Source organism: Convolutriloba macropyga, unplaced genomic scaffold (assembly GCF_964194025.1).
Source record: "Convolutriloba macropyga unplaced genomic scaffold, txConMacr16.3 SCAFFOLD_955, whole genome shotgun sequence".
Classification (NCBI taxonomy): domain Eukaryota; kingdom Metazoa; phylum Xenacoelomorpha; order Acoela; family Convolutidae; genus Convolutriloba; species Convolutriloba macropyga.
Window position 1 is genome coordinate 57,627 of NW_027449972.1, and position 15,439 is coordinate 73,065.

Consider the following 15,439-nt stretch of genomic DNA (forward strand, 5'->3'; position numbering starts at 1 on the left):
ACCTCAAAAAGAAAAACAATCCCATCAATAGAAAAAATATCTATATCAACGAACTCCTCCCAGAGATTGAAGCGAGTATAGCCAACGAAGCTAAAAAACGCGACATGATTGTGTCAACACACAACTGTGTAGTGTCAGTGCTGGTTGAGAACGGCATAAATAAACCAAAGTTTATGAGAGTCAACCAGCTGGAGGATCTTGATAGAGTAGAGGCAATTAAAAGAAAAGAAAACTACAACAACGAAACACCGGACAGGTGATCAGAGGAAAACATAGCGTCTCCGCCCAAGAGAAGACAATTTGTCGATAACAATAACTGAAATACAAAACAATGAGAAACAAGCTTGAGCCCAGACTCAATTGTTTGTGTTTGCTTCGAATGTTTATGATTTAATTTGTAATACTTATCGTCACAACGACGGGAGAGATGTTCAATGAAGCCATTAGAGATTTGAGTGTTTTTTTTCTATTCAAAAACATTCAAAAACCAAAAACTGTTTATCTCTCATTTTTTTCCTATTTATTTTTTTTCAGGCTGAGTTATTCTGTGCTTGGGATTTCCACGGGCCGTTCTTTGCCTAGCCGCGAAATACGCAACTGACAAAAGCAATGAATGCGAGAAATAAATCGGCTATTGCAGTGTCTATTTGCGATATCCGCGGATAAACACTTGCGTTCTTTTTTTTCCCAGATGTAAATCTATTTTTTTAAAATAAGAGGAAGGGGAGGAGAAAAATGTATAAAAAAGGTAAAGTGGGACCTATCAGCAAGCTGAAGACATGTTCTTTTGCTAAACTACAGCAAACCAAAATCAAGGCCAATTGCAGTAAAAAATTAATTAGTTATTTCTTTTTTAAATTCTGATCTGCTAAACATCTGCTCACACTTTGAGCTGCTAAACGTTCATTTAGAAACGTTAAAATCTAAACGTGTAGCACTTTGCCTGACAGAAACTTGGCTTAAGAACCACTAAGAATTGTCACAATTCTCATTGAAAGAATACCAAGAGCTTTGCAGCTGTGAGAGAATGAAAAGAGGGGATGGAGTAGGAGAAACGACTTGGATTTTGTTGAAGTGAAAAAATGCGATCACAACGATCTGCAGGCTCTTACAATAAAGATCAAAGCAGATAAGCAGCATTATTTGATTATTACTTGTATATATATTCCACCTAGAAAACAAAACAATGTGAATTTTCAAAGGCTAGAAAATTACTTAGATGCCTTACCAATTGATCTTGAAGATAAGCATATACTATGCGGAGACTTCAACATAAACTTTTTGGTTAATAGTGCAAACTTCCGGAAAATAGTCACTCTGCTGGCAGGAAAAAACCTTTCTATAGTTGAAAGCATTGAACCAACACGCAAAACCTCGAGCATGAAATCAACACTGGATGCGTTTTTTTCAAACACTCTTTCTTCTGTCCACACTACTGATTCCGGCATTTCAGACCAACATACAGTAACACTAACATTTGAACAATCTATGGAAAACTCGTCCAATAGGCACGAAAAGTTTACAAGAAAACGGGTCAAATTAGAGAATCGTAAATTTTTCGAAGACCTCAACAATATCTTGATGGACAAATTAAAAATAATTACTTGTAATGGTAGTGAATGGTCCCCCGATAAGGCTTTTGAAAAACTGCTTGAAATTTTGATTAATACCCTAGACGAAAGTCTACCAATAATAAGCTCAACTAAAACAGGAGTACAAAAAACATGGATAATCAGGTGAAAATGCTGCGACAAAAAAAAGTTCATAAGAAAATGTGTTTACAAAACCCAAATATTAATGTTTCGCAAAATGATTACAAGGCTCAATGCAAACTTGTCAGAAATCTAATCAAACAAAAACTAAGACATTCTTACCAAAATAAGATCGAAAAAGAAGCAGCCAACAGCAAAAGGAAATTTTTCAATCTCTTCAATGAAACATCGGGCAAAACTTTAACTACTCACCACAATAAACAAATAGTAGAAAACATAGAAACCTTTAACAATTGTTTCGCAAACATTGGAGTAGGGCTAGCAAAAGCGTTTTAAACAAAGCAAAAGTATGAAATCGAAACTAACACAAATACCATGTTCTGTTTCCCAATAACCAGTTCCGAAATCATTGACACACTGCGAGTGCTTCCATCAAAGTTTAGTTTAGACTGCCACAACATAAACTAATTTTTTCTCAAAAAAATATCTCGGGCAGTCAGTCCACTACTTGAAACATTATATAATGAGTGTCTAAAACTCGGCGTATTTCCACAGTGCCTGGAAATAGCCAAAATTGTGCCTTTTTTCAAAAGCGATGATCGTAGCAAACCCACAAACTACAGACCAATCTCACTTCTTCCAGCCATTGGCAAACTATTTGAAAAACTTTATATAAAAGAATTTATACGTTTTAGAGCAAAAACAACACTTTTTCAAAAAATCAATTTGGTTTTCAAAGCAAATTAAGTACTGTTGACGCCTAGCATCCTTAAATGAAGTTATTAGAGCAAACTCGTTTAAATAAAAAAAAATAACTAAACGCACTTTTAGTGATCTAAAAAAAGCTTTTGATACAGTGAACCATGAGCTACTGCTGAAAAAGTGTGAGCACTACGGACTCTGAGGAATGGTACTGAAAATGCTTGAATCCTATCTGAAAGACCGACTCCAATATTTTAAAATAGAAAAAGTTGAATCTGAAAAGAAAAACGTTATATGTGGCGTCCCGCAAGGATCAATTCTCGGTCCACTGCTTTTCATTATCTAACTAAACAACATTCCAACTCTAAAGTCAATAGAAAACCAAACTCTAATTTATGCTGACGATACAGTTGTTTATAATAAAGGTAGTATTGAGAGTGTAGGAAGAAATCACGATGCCGCACTAGCCGCAGTTGCGAATTGGTTTCATAAAAAGAAACTGACAATTAACGCAACAAAAACAAAACACATGGTGTTTGGAAAAGGACGCAATGAAAAACAGCACAGAACAACAACTAACCGAGCGGAAATTTAACAAACCAGCTCTTTTAGGCATCTAGGATTAATAATAGACGACCAGTTGAAATTCAAAGATCATATTAATTACGTCAAAGAGAAGCTTTTAAAATTTTGTTCCCTTTTTTTACCGATTACGCCTTATTTTTACAAGAACACATCTTCCTAAAATTTTTAAAATTTATGTCAAACTGACAGTAAAATACGGAATTTTGATCTACGGATCTACTAACGAAAATTTTTAAAAAGCAATCAACTTATTAATTAAAAGAATTTTAAAAATATTTTTCTGGAAGCGTAAGTACGAGTCAATCCAGCGAATGCGAGTCCACAATTTCATAAGCAACCCATCAGAGCAGAGTTACATGCTTTTGAAATATTCAAACTACTAGTAAAACTAATAAAAAAGCAACCGCTAAGTGAAGTTTTTTCAACCATAATAGCGGACTCGGACCATAATGATATCATGAAAAAGAGAAATCGTTGACAGATTGTAAAAATTAGCAGACAAAGATTCGATAGTAATTCATTGAAATGTAGAGTTTTTGGGATGCTTAAAATGGCATTGAATTATAACAACTCTTTTATTGAAGATGTTAGAACAATAAAAGAGGCAAACATACAAGAATTTTGCCATACATTTTTGAATCTTTATATAACTGGTAACCAGGACCTGCCAGACAGACTCTTTCATGCTCATTAGAGCAAAATTTTTGATTGCTACAAACACAGTTTCTTTAGTTAATCTCTACTGGAAAGGACAACTTTTCGTTTTTAAACACTTTTTTTATTATTATTTCAACTAAAAGTGCACAACTCTTCCGTGAGGCGCCTGAAAACTAACCTGATAGGTTTAATGGCGACCTTGTAGTGTCACAAATTGTAACCGATTGTATTTGTACAATGTATGTTTTTTCTGGCTAATATTTTATGACAACGGCACTACGAACAATTTATTATCATTATTATTAAACAATAGTGGACAATCTTGTCCACCTTTACTTTTTTAATCCAAAATAAAGTATTACAATGAAAGTCAAAAGGTCTTGATGTGTGGGATATGGCGAAAAAGAAACGATCATTCTTATTGGTATACGCTATTTGGAAAATTTATACAATAAAAACATTGTAATGCGCATTATGTGGTCGGCATGGGCACTGGATCCTAATTGAAGGTTGAAAAATTCACCCTTCGACAACGGCAGAGATTATTCTTCAACTCGGTTAAAAAAAGGCTTTCAACGCAAAAGACCCCAATTCTTTCAATATAAAAGTACTAGAAACCTCAAATCGACAAAAATGCGCATCTTTTGCCTCTCGGTAAAAAAACTTACTTTCCTTGCAAGACTTACTTTTATCTGAAGAATCTTGACATCGGGCACAAGTTAATTTTTGTAAGAATTGTGCAGTGATCATCATCATCATCATCATCATCATCATCATCATCATCATCATCATCATCATCATCATCATCATCATCATCATCATCATCATCATCATCATCATCATCATCATCATCATCATCATCATCATCATCATCATCATCATCATCATCATCATCATCATCATCATCATCATCATCATCATCATCATCATCATCATCATCATCATTATCATCATCATTGTATCTATCGTCATCATCATTATCGTTGTTTATATATGTAAATAGTCTTAATTTTTTTTTAATTTACTGTGGTATTGGGTCCACTTTCCGTACAAGATTAAGATTAACATGACCGCATCCTTTGTCATTTACCGAGACCGCAAGATAAATAGCGGGCCAGCGTGCATGCCCACATAACTTTCCCAGTGACCTTCTGGCTGTCCTGGTGAACTAACATAGATATAGATATTAGGTGCGAGTGCTCAGGCAATCATCCGTAGGTCTGGCGAACTGAGCGCGGTAACATGTTTGGTCGAGTCACTAGAACGTACCACATCGGGAAGATCAAATTGGTAACGATTCGGTCCCGTTTGTCGCAGACGTTTCACCCAATCTTCGATAATCCCACCAGAAACACAATCCCCAGTAAGCATTGCCGACTGATAAGGCGGAAAATACGCAGTTGTACGTGTAATGACTCGTACCTAGGGATCTGACTTGAAACTGAGTGAAAGAATCCGAACTGAAAGAAACATAGCTATGTGATTACAAAAGTATTGTTAATGGGATATTTCAAATGATTACATTACTTACTTCTGGAACACCTTTGAAAGTGATTTAGTTCCATCCAATTGGATTCGCAATTGCTTACATTTTTGCGCTACTAGGATGGGCTTCGCAATTGCTTACATATTTGCGGTACTAGGATGCAATACATATTTGCGGTACTAGGATGCAATTTGCGGTTGGATAGTGAATAGACAAAGCTTCGTCCGGAATTGTCGTTCTTTGTGGGTAAGAATCTTGGAGGATGTCGTAGAGACTTTTTTGCAATGTTATATTTTTTTAAACTCACTGACATCCATTATAACAGAAGAAAATTTGTAATTTTGGTCAAGTCTGAAAACTTTTACAAATTGGGACTGAAATTTTTCACACCCCAGACTTTTCGGAGCCGATATGGTTGAACCCAGCTGGGATCAACAGCACCCTAGCGCACCCCTAAAGTAATTACAAACCAGGATGGGTAGTGCCAGTTTTACCCAGTACGGAGCTATTAACTTTTTTAAGGGCAAAAAGTGATAATTTTGGGGTAAAATCGAAATCGACTTTTTTTCAGTTCCATGAACGCTATTTTTATTAGGGTGCCTAAAACCTAAGCCTACGCTTGATTAGTTGGAATACGAGCCATAACCCTAACCGTCTAATGTAAACAAAAGACCCGGAAGCACATATTTATTAGGAAACCAAATATATATCGACTTTTCGGCCATTTTCATTAATATTTTTTGTAATTATGTGCGCACCTCGGGACGAGCCCTTAAGCCTGCAACTGTTTAGACGATACGTAGTCCCCTCCGGATTTCCCCTATGTGAAATAACTGCCTGTAACCCCGAAAATCTCGCAACATGTATATGTGTTGTAATTTGTATGGTATTTGGTGGCCATCTTGAGTGACCTTAATAAGTGTGTATGTTATTTAACATGTAACCATAATTTCGCATTGGTTTTGCGGATGTTAACAAAAGGGCCAATAGCATTGTAGAAAGCTGAATACTTTTGTCATAAAGAAGGCTGTTTGGTTTAAGCAAACAAATTGTTCGCTGCTCTCAGTATAAAAACGGCTTACACTATAAGCGCAGGGCAGAAATATCTAACCGTGAGCAAGTTAATAACCATTTTTTTGGTGGATTTTACCAACTGCGAAGAGTATGAGGCTCCTGTAATTGTTATTAGCGGCGCTGTTCATTTTTGCCGGAGCAATTTAGCGAAAAACTCTGAATAGTCGCTGAGTCGAGCGTAGATTATTTGGCAGAGTCTTGCCTGTTATTTCGAGAGGTTAGATCGGTTAGCGTTCTAGCGTGGTTCAAATCGATAGGTGACTAGTTAGTAGCAGATAGATTGTTCTGGTAGTCTTTTCGAGTTTCGGCGTTTATCGCGTGTATTTAATCATGCCGTAGTTTTATCGTTTCGCGGGATATTTGGGTTGGTTTGTGCTTAAGGGTTACCAGTCAGTGTTCTGAGTAGTTTTTAAGTGTATGTTAGTTAGTGATGAAGAATTGCTGTTCTATTTGGATAGTAGTTGCTCGATTGTTGCTTATTTCGATTTATAATCACTATTACTTTGTTGATTTTTTTTCTGTTTATTTTGTTAATTGAATAGTTGCACTAACTCTTTGTTTGAGCCGAAAAGAGCAAGTAAACGGGGTTATTCGAGTTTCGGCGTTTATCGCGTGTATTTAATCATGCCGTAGTTTTATCGTTTCGCGGGATATTTGGGTTGGTTTGTGCTTAAGGGTTAGCAGTCAGTGTTCTGAGTAGTTTTTAAGTGTATGTTAGTTAGTGATGAAGAATTGCTGTTCTATTTGGATAGTAGTTGCTCGATTGTTGCTTATTTCGATTTATAATCACTATTACTTTGTTGATTTTTTTTCTGTTTATTTTGTTAATTGAATAGTTGCACTAACTCTTTGTTTGAGCCGCAAAGAGCAAGTAAACGGGGTTATAAACAAGATTGAACCACCTAACAAAACAATTTCGATTTGTGAGATCTGGGCCCTAAGTTAACAAAAAACCTTACAGAAAACATTTCCCGTTCTAGGCTGCCTAATAAAGTTCAGAATCTTACATAGCAATTATAATAGACCTGCCACCTTTCAAATGCAATTTGTTGCCGGACCGATTGCTCCTTTGATCGTTTTGACTTTGTTTCCCAAAACGTGATAAACAGGTAACGTGTCGAGCACATTAATTTCTCTTGGAGCCTTTCGGCTGACCAGACTCTAATCATGCAGTTCACCGAACCTGTTTTGGAGACACAAATTATTGGTTTGAAGGGTTTTTCTGAGTTTGACCCCCTCCCCCACTTCAATCAATTCACTCCCTTAATCCCCGCCCCTGCAAATTTTTCCATTAGCTCGCTCAAATCCCCTCACCATCGCTCTTAGCCCAAACCGTTTCAATCAGGTTAAAGCTAGCCTCCATAAACCCTAGCCAGCTACTGACCAACCTCTTGCCAGTCGTTTGAGAGTAGCTTGCCAGACGTTAGACCAACCCCGACTAGCAAGAGGTGGGTCAGTAGCCGGCTACGTTTTGTGGAGGCTAGCTTTAACCTGATTGTTATATAACCAGATGTTATATTATCTGATATAAATAGCTTTAATATTTCGAAGGCCATTAGATTAGCGAATAACTCTTGTTTACTATTCGAGTTAGTCGATTTAGGATTCAGAGCACCGGGAATATATCTCGAAGTACCGGGTTCTTGATTCATAATACTGGGTTTGAGCTTCGAATTAAAGGGACGAATAAGTGCCGCATATCTAACGAACCGCAATGACACCCCACACGATGTTCTGTGTTGAGTCATATTCTCACTACTTGACCCCCGCAATCTTTGTCAAACTTATTTATGATTGTTTTGCTCTGTGTGTCTCTAGCCCAACACAGCCATTTGTGGGTACAGATCTCGCAGCAGTAATAAACGAACCCTCCTCTGGCCTGGATCCCAAATTATCATCAATGCAACACTTGAAAATTCAGCTAAACGGCAAGTCTGAAAAATTACATTTCAAAAATTTGACCATTGCTTTGAGCGTGCCTCCATTAAGATATGGCCGCAATCCAAGCATAGAAACAATTGCTGAATGCATTACCTTAAACTGTCAGGGTCGAATTGGCACAGTTAAGGATACCGGTTTTTACTTGCGAAAATGGTTTTATTACCTCTTAATTGCCTGAATCTCTAAGATGCTCGGATTTCCACCAGATAATTAATACAATTAATACGTTTCCCTTGTATGGTGATAATTGCTCAAAGGAAGTTAAAATAAGAGTAAGAGAAATCCGACTTGAACTGCGCTCCCATGTATTATTATTATTGCAAAACCGGGATCTATTCTGCCCCCCCCCCCCCAGCTTAGTGAGCATAAATTTTTTATGACCCCCAGGCACACGTGCTATTTTCTTACATAGTACATAGTGACGTGCTATATAACAACATATAATTTGTAACTGGGGGTCATAAAAACACTGGGGGGGGGGGGGGGGAGGGAGGCGAAACAGAATAGATCCCAAAACCGAATGCACTTGATACAGGAAATTTTATTCACCTCTTAAATATGCCAACTCGACCATGAGAAGTTATTTCCCGGAAAACTCGGGTTGGAGTTTCTTTGATTTCATACAACGATAGTATTTAGTTTCGTACTGTCCACGCTTGCGCACTTCGTACAATCCTAGTATGAAACCAAAGAAATCATACCTGATCCTCTAATGATTAAAATGAGTCATAAAACTATGTTTCTCCATAGTTTATGAAAATGTTTCTAAAAAGTATTGACAACTCATCATTTTCTTACTCCCCGGAATCAAGCTGTGGTTCTCAAAAAACCCAGCAATTCAATATTTATTCCAAAATTGGGTGCTAACATATTTTCACAGGGAATAAACTTTATTCGCTGACTAACTAATAAGCTAGACAGCGAATAAACTTTCGCAGACAGCGAATAAACTTTCCAACAGTACAGCTGACCTTTCTTCTTTTGAAACATTGATCGATTTTGCAATTATGCAAACACAGCAAAAAAAAATTTCACCATTTTCATTCAAAATATGCAATGTCATTCAAATTGCAATGTATGTCACAAACTTTAATAATATTCAACTAGAAAACCAAGAGCATATCAAACTAAATGAGCAAAATGATCCTTCATTGCTATCCCTAATGGAATGGGTTCAACTTAAAAAGGCAAGCTCCTTCAAATTTTGTCTTGACTAACGTCAAAGATTACATTAAAAAGAAAACTTTATTGAAAATGTACTCGTTACTTATCAGCGAAAAGTGCAGGACAAAACATTGGAACTGTCATCTACTGAAGGGGAGGGCACAACCACTCATGAATCGAAATCTCAACAAACCAGGTTTTTTCAGAGAAAGTCAGAGATTTTGATTTAATCCCATTCAAACAAGAACAATCAAATTTGGTTCAGGTTAGCAGCATCATTGGTAAACCGGAAAGTGAGGCAGTCTTACCACTGGACACAGCTATCCATGCCTACCGTGGATCAACCACCAAAGAGGAAAAAATTGTGGATAATTATGACTGCAAAAATTTTAAAACTTTAATTCTTCAAGACGGAACAAATATGGCTTCGAAATTACAAAACAGCAGCAATGAGATTTTAGATGACATGCTCAGCCTTATTGATGTATTGATGCCTGTAAAAATGAGTTTCAACCTGATGTGTATGTAGTCAGGTGGAGGTAATACCGATCAAAGAAAACGACTTCAATTGATTAAAAACAAAGTATATGATGAGGTTAATGCTGCACTTAAACAAAGATTGGAATCTCTTGGTGAAAATTTTGTGTTGATCAAGATGAATGAATTGAAACGCTCAATTCTCTCCTTCAAAACAAAGATCAACCATTATAATTTTCTCTATCAAGGCATTGTACATTTGAATTTCAATCATGATATTCCTTTCCTTAAAAATCATCTTCTAATGATTTTACTTCAAACATCTACTGGCATTTGTGACACTAATAAATTTACCAACCGGAGCTATAAACTGAATAATCGATTTCAAAAATTTTAAGAGCAGTACTAGCCTAACGCAAGTGCAAATTCTAAGTTAAAACTGAATGTTATTATTACCGTTACCATCCATGGATTAATTTATAAAATGACGATTCAATTGTAAATTTTTGTTGTAATGAAAAAATTTTAGTCTCAACTGTTTAATAGGTTAAAGTTTCCGAACAAGATAAGTTTTTTAATTTTAGGATTAATGTTTTTGAGTTCTCAAGTGACTTCCTCTTTGCCCATGTCACATAACTCAATAACAATTCCTACTCAAATCTGGACAGAGACCAAGTCCTGGAGAAAGAAGCATGCTTTAATATCACTAGCTTTTTTGTATAAAACAACTTATTTCTTTGATTATACTTTTCATCGTATCTGGTTTTTTTGAGGTCCCGAGATATTGAAACCAACCCTGTGCCAACTCAATCAATGAAACACAAGTTCCCTGATCGCCAAATTTATTCAGACAATTAAATGTTTCTTCATTTAAAAGTGCGGAGCATAAAAAGAAGACAACTTCAGTTTAAAAAAATCTAATGAATGTTGTTGGCGCTAATTGCTAATTGCAACTATGGTCTATCTAAAAAATGGCTAGATACAAAGATTGACACTGATTTGGTAAACCCGAACAAAACGATCTGTCTTGTTTTCGCAAAGATCTGGTGAGTTCAAAGGGAGAAGTATGTTATTAATTGTTCATCGGAAACTTAACCCAAAACTACGCGTTGATCTAGCTTTCAAAATTTCTCTTTATGATACTCTGTGGGTCGAAATAACTTGCCTACGGATTTAGAAAATTTACCTAATAAACAGTTCTTGTAATCCAAAAAGGCTTCTTTACGAAGTATTCTAAATCAATTGATAGTCCATTTACTGATAACAAAACAAAATTTATGATGGGAGACTGTAATATCAACTTCTTGAAAAAACAAAGAACAGCAGAATTTTAAAAAAATTAATTTCATATGTGACTAATAAGCAACAAGCAACTAGAGTTAAGGATGAATCGAACTCACTTGTAGATTACATTATTATTGACGGAAACGAACCCCTTCTTTATACTGAATTGTTTTGACTCAACAGTACAAACAGTTCATTTTGCTCAATTATCATTCTTGCCAGGAACTTAGCAAGAACAAAGTAATTAAAAACCAAATTTATGGTAAATCAATTTACAGCCCAAAAGATTTTAAACAATCTATCGAACAGTTAAATTGGTAGACATTTTACAGTTTTGCAGTCCCATGTGAAATGCTATGCTCATTTGAGTAAAAACCTGAACAGCAAACAATCGTTCATGAGCAAATCAAAACAATTTTTAAAAGGAACAAGAAATCGCAGTTTTACCTTGCCAATCGGTTCATTTCAAAAGTTTCACGTAAAAAAATTTTGTATAGAGAGCAATACCTCGATTCAGATTCTTTCTACGAGTTTTCAGATTTAAAACCGAAGTGTGCCCTGGCCTATGAGAAAGATTTTGAGAATTTTCATGATCACTTAAATGAAAGCTCAACCTCAGAGCGCAAGAAATGGAATTTGATCAATGAGTTAAAAAATTCCGTGACAACGACAACCACGGTTTAGTCTTTAAAAAATTCTTGCCATGAAATTATTATAAAAAATAATTTAAATAGCCAACTTTCTTATTAAAAATTTAGTAAATTAGGAGAAATTTTAAAAGTAGGATTCATACTGTAGACATGCCCACGGTGAGGCAAAAAAGACCTTTTCCGTTTGGTTTGGTACTTTAATTTTGAATGTCTTAAAGCGCTTCTTGCTCTTGGAAAATCTAAACCACTGCGTCCTTCTACCATTCCCTCATGGGCAATGCGAGGCGCAACTAGTGAACTAGAAACAGAAACATTCCCGGCTGAGCTCAAAAGAGCCGACAACACACCACTTTTAAAAAAAGAGGCCTTGATGATCCTCCAAACTATCGACCATTTTTTTAACACCAGCATTAGCAAAAACTTTTGAATCTTTTATTAAACTACAAATTGATGAATATGTACATAAGATTGCCTTGCTTTCCAAAACAAAGTTTTTTTTCCGAAAAAAATTTTCTACAACAAATGCACACGTTTATTCAACTGAAAAAATACGATGCAACAATAAACGGAAAAAATTGCTGCAGCAGCATTTTTAGATGTATCAAATGCTTATGATTCTATCAATCACGAGCTCATGATTCAAAAGCTTTCCATTCCTGGATTTTCGATAACAGTTCAAAATCTAACTGCCCGCTATCTTTCAAACAGAACACAAAGAGTCACAATCAATATTGTTAAATCAGGTTGAATTTAATGGGCTCAAGGATTTCCGCAAGTGACAGTTTTAGGTCTTCGCTTGCTCAAACTCTATATTAATGAATTCAGCAACTTTTTGTCATGTGAAACAATACAATACGCACATGACACAGTTATGTTAGGCTAACTTGATCAAGTTCTCAAATGCAAAGACGTGCTTGAGAAGAGGCCAAAGAACAGTTAATACAATTCTTTTGGAGTGCATCACCTCAAGATCAATCTGGAAAAACCAGAGTTTAAAACTTTTGGTAGCTCTAAACCTCAAGACGAACCCAAATTTAAAGTTGGAGATCAATTTCGATTTTGGAATCAGAAATCAAATATTTCGGTGTTTATGTTGACAAAGATCTCAAATACCAGAAACAAGTAAAAGTTCTTTTTGATCAAGAATGGCCCAAGGCATTATATGCATGTATGTACTCAGGAATATAATTCACACTGTATACAGAAGAATCATTTCGAACTCTTTTGTTCTCAGTCACTTTCAATATTCTTCTGTATTACTAGCAACTGTCATTCAGTTTCTCAAAACTACACTAGAAAAGCAGTTGAATTGAGCTATCAAAGCTTGTTTTCGCAGACAAAAGTTTGACTCATCCTCAGATCTCAAAATCAATTTTGATGTACTAACTATTTTGCTGCTTTTTGTTTGCAGGGCTGCCAATTACTTTCATAGCATCATGAATAAAATGAAGCCTGCCCTCTCAAGCTCAGTTTTGAAATAACCAACAGCAAGTTTGTATATACACGAGCGAACTCAATAATTTTTCACCCCGACGATTTAAAATGCAATTTGCATGAAAGAAGTTTTATTAAGAGAGATATTCTGCCGCACTATTTCTTTCCATGAAATTATTTGTTAATGTCATACAGTCTTGCAGAGAAAAAATATAAGCAGATTTTTCTTAATGAATACAAGAAGGACCCGAAGAACACCCAACTTGGTTCAATTACTTGGAAACATTTTAAGCTCAATTAAATTTCTTTCTGTATTGTATTGAATTTATGTTACTCTCGTCCCTCCCCACCATTACAAGTGATTTCTCTTTTTGGTCGATAGTTTAGTTATTATTAATTATTAGTTTTCTCTGTTTATAATTATTAAGTTTCTACATTGCCCATCTCTGTAAATTTTACTATGACTGCAGCATTTACATATATTAGAGAAGTACAGTGTTCCTTTTTTAAATAAAAGAATAAGTCCGCCCACCTAAGTATCTCGATATTCTCTGAAGCCAATTTATGCAAAGCTAAGACGCTAATTCATAAGAAACATGCAAAACAAAAGTTTACAATTAACTTTGGAATCATATTCTAAATAAGCGTCCAATCCCAAATTTTGGCTAACCCGAAGAGTCAAAATGTGGACCGCAGATATGTGGTATATTAAAATTAAACGCTCTCTGTCTACATAATACGGGAATTTGTAGAACCAATCAAGGTTTGTTTACATTATCCGATTTTCAATGAAATTTTTTACCTAAATGAAGATTATTCAATTTTTCGGATTTCAATTTTTTGTATGATTTCTGTGTGTCTTCAAGGAAATATCGGAACATATTTGATCGTTTTTTTGATTATTTATAAATCATATTTGATTTGATGTGCTTACTCATAATCATTTTTGTAAAATAGTGAAATCAAAGAATGTTGTGTTGGGTGACGGGGGAATCAGCAGAACATAGATATTAACCAGTATTTTACGACTTATCGGATCTCACTGCCCGTGTTGAGGAATTTTGTTTTTCACTTGTAAGAAATCGTTGTTTTTAATCATTTTCTATAGACAAAAACGATCAAAGCCCTTACGTGGTAATCGTCGTTTTGTTCGTTATTTCGTCGTTAATTCGTCGTTATTTCGTCGAAAAAACGAAAAAAAAAACGTGATCCAACTGGGATTTGAACCACAGACCTCCGAATACATCACCTGATACACTAACCACTGCGCTATCAGGCCATTAAATATACTTGCTAAAACGATCTAATATAGAAAAACTAGTTGAAGAGCAATTAAACGACGAAAAAACGATCAAAAAACGACGATTTCTTTTGAAATAAAAACGACGTAAGAAACGACAAAAAAACGACGAAAAAACGATCAAAAAACGACGACTTCATTTGCAAAAAAACGACATAAGAAACGACAAAAGAACGACGAAGAAACGATCATTTCTTTCACTTAAAATACGACTTAAACGACGGAAACTAATGAAAACGATGAAAAGGACGACAAAACGACGAAAACTACGATTTCTTACAAAATATTGTCGTTCTCCTCAACACGGGTGAACATGCCAAAATGTGCTTTCGAGCTGTTGATGAACTATTACTAATGATGCGAGCACTTTTTCATACAAGAGGGACCAGTTTTTGCGTTAAAATCGTACTCACGATTCCCTCAGTTAGCTTGAATCTGCAAAAAAGCAAAAAAAATAAATGATGAGTGTGTCGTTATGATCAAAGAATCCCAAGACGCGCTCAGCGCTGCCCTTCTATGAGCTTACGCAATTAAATCTCCAGCAAAAAACAATTTATGATTTTAGAATGCAGTTTTATAGACTATTTTGTTTATAATTTGCATGAGAGTATATATATATATATATATATATATATATATATATATATATAAATATATATATATATATATATATATATATATATATATATATATATAGGAATGGTTGGAACTGATTAATCAATACGAAGTCAAGAAAACTATTGAAAAGGAAATTTGTTTTCATCGGATATTGCACAAGTTAACCCCTGCATGCAGGTTCCTCTTTTCCCTAGATATATGAGAATATACTTAAATTTACCAACACACAACATTTTTAACAATACAATCCAGTGAAAATTATGTGAGTCTTTGTTTAAGGTTCCAAGTAACATTTCAAGACGGATCAATTGAACAGAAGACGGACTGTGTGGTATTGCAAGCTAAATTCAACTTG

General features: G+C 35.3%; 1 protein-coding gene across 1 annotated transcript in view; it reads left to right on the forward strand.

Annotated features, from left to right (window-relative positions):
- Positions 1 to 15,436, forward strand: part of LOC142355516 (uncharacterized) — a gene marked incomplete at its 3' end in the record, with an annotated part of 34,488 nt that extends 19,052 nt beyond the window's left edge. The window contains exons 6-7 of the mRNA XM_075407648.1: positions 8,035 to 8,144; positions 15,364 to 15,436. Coding sequence (XP_075263763.1) covers positions 8,035 to 8,144; positions 15,364 to 15,436 — 183 coding nt within the window. The remainder of the gene's footprint in view (positions 1 to 8,034; positions 8,145 to 15,363) is intronic.
- Between the last annotated feature and the right edge of the window lie 3 nt (positions 15,437 to 15,439).